This window comes from Borostomias antarcticus (genome assembly GCF_949987555.1).
Source record: "Borostomias antarcticus genome assembly, chromosome: 24".
In the NCBI taxonomy this organism is placed as follows: domain Eukaryota; kingdom Metazoa; phylum Chordata; class Actinopteri; order Stomiiformes; family Stomiidae; genus Borostomias; species Borostomias antarcticus.
In genome coordinates, this window is record NC_140257.1 from 17,893,917 (window position 1) to 17,895,545 (window position 1,629).

The 1,629-nt window shown below is 60.0% G+C and overlaps 1 protein-coding gene across 1 annotated transcript in view; it reads right to left on the reverse strand.

Annotated features, from left to right (window-relative positions):
- Positions 1 to 939: 939 nt before the first annotated feature.
- Positions 940 to 1,629, reverse strand: part of vwa5b2 (von Willebrand factor A domain containing 5B2) — a gene marked incomplete at its 3' end in the record, with an annotated part of 23,711 nt that continues 23,021 nt past the window's right edge. The window contains exon 17 of the mRNA XM_084458356.1: positions 940 to 1,626. Within this exon, the coding sequence (XP_084314482.1) occupies positions 940 to 1,626 (687 nt within the window). The remainder of the gene's footprint in view (positions 1,627 to 1,629) is intronic.

Consider the following 1,629-nt stretch of genomic DNA (forward strand, 5'->3'; position numbering starts at 1 on the left):
CAGATTTGGGTAGATGCTGTAGTTTTGGAGGGGCAGCCTCCCGCTGGGCTCATGTTCTTGGGGGTTGTAGTTCTGGAGGGGCTCATGTTCTTGGGGGTTGTAGTACTGGAGGGGCTCACATGTTCTTGGGGGTTGTAGTTTTGGAGGGGCTCACATGTTCTTGGGGGTTGTAGTTTTGGAGGGGCTCACATGTTCTTGGGGTTGTAGTTCTGGAGGGGCTCACATGCTCTTGGGGGTGGTAGTTTTAGAGGGGCTCACATGTTCTTGGGGGTTGTAGTTCTCACATGTTCTTGGGGGTTGTAGTTCTGAAGGGTCACATGTTCTTGGGGGTTGTAGTTCTGGAGGGTCACATGTTCTTGGGGGTTGTAGTTCTCACATGTTCTTGGGGGTTGTAGTTCTCACATGTTCTTGGGGGTTGTAGTTCTGGAGGGTCACATGTTCTTGGGGGTTGTAGTTCTGGAGGGTCACATGTTCTTGGGGGTTGTAGTTCTCACATGTTCTTGGGGGTTGTAGTTCTCACATGTTCTTGGGGGTTGTAGTTCTGGAGGGTCACATGTTCTTGGGGTTGTAGTTCTGGAGGGTCACATGTTCTTGGGGGTTGTAGTTCTCACATGTTCTTGGGGGTTGTAGTTCTCACATGTTCTTGGGGGTTGTAGTTCTCACATGTTCTTGGGGGTTGTAGTTCTCACATGTTCTTGGGGGTTGTAGTTCTCACATGTTCTTGGGGTTGTAGTTCTGGAGGGTCACATGTTCTTGGGGGTTGTAGTTCTCACATGTTCTTGGGGGTTGTAGTTCTGGAGGGTCACATGTTCTTGGGGGTGGTAGTTCTCACATGTTCTTGGGGGTTGTAGTTCTCACATGTTCTTGGGGGTTGTAGTTCTCACATGTTCTTGGGGGTTGTAGTTCTGGAGGGTCACATGTTCTTGGGGGTTGTAGTTCTCACATGTTCTTGGGGTTGTAGCAGAGCATGTTGAGCTGGATGTTCTCGTCCCAGTGACGGAGCAGCAGGAACAGCTGGCGGGCGGCGCCCTTCAGCCCGGCCAGGTCCAGACCCTCGGGCAGCTCCTGACCGCGCAGCCAGAAGTCCGCCTTGGCCGCCACCAGCTCCCACTCCATGAAGTACCCGGCGCAGCGGTGCTCCAGCCAGGCCAGCGCCACGGCCGTGGCCCAGCTGGACCCCTCCAGGTCGGCTTGAGCCCGCTGGTCGCTCCCCTGGGCCTCCGGCGCCGCCGGGTCCAGCAGAGAGCCCTCGCAGACGTCTGTCTCCGACCCGCGCCCGCTGTCCGCCTGGGGGGGCGGGGCCTGGAGGGGCGGGGCCTGGGGGTCGGAGGGGCTGGCGGCCGGCTGGGGGGGGCCGTCCTCTGGGCAGAGGGGGTCCGGGGGGGAGGTGACGGCGGACGAGCGGCGCCGGTCGTCTAGGCGGGGGTGGAGAGGGGGGGGGTGTGGCCTGGCGGAGGAGGGGGTCGGGGGCTTGGCGGAGGGGGGGGTGCAGGGGACCGGAGGGCTGAGGCTGCAGCGGTGGTGGCTGTAGGGCGACGCCCTCCTCAGGCGCTCCAGGGGGATGTGGATGCAGTCGGAGTAGACGTCCGACAGCAGGAAGGCCCCCGACGCCAGCTGGAGACACACCTG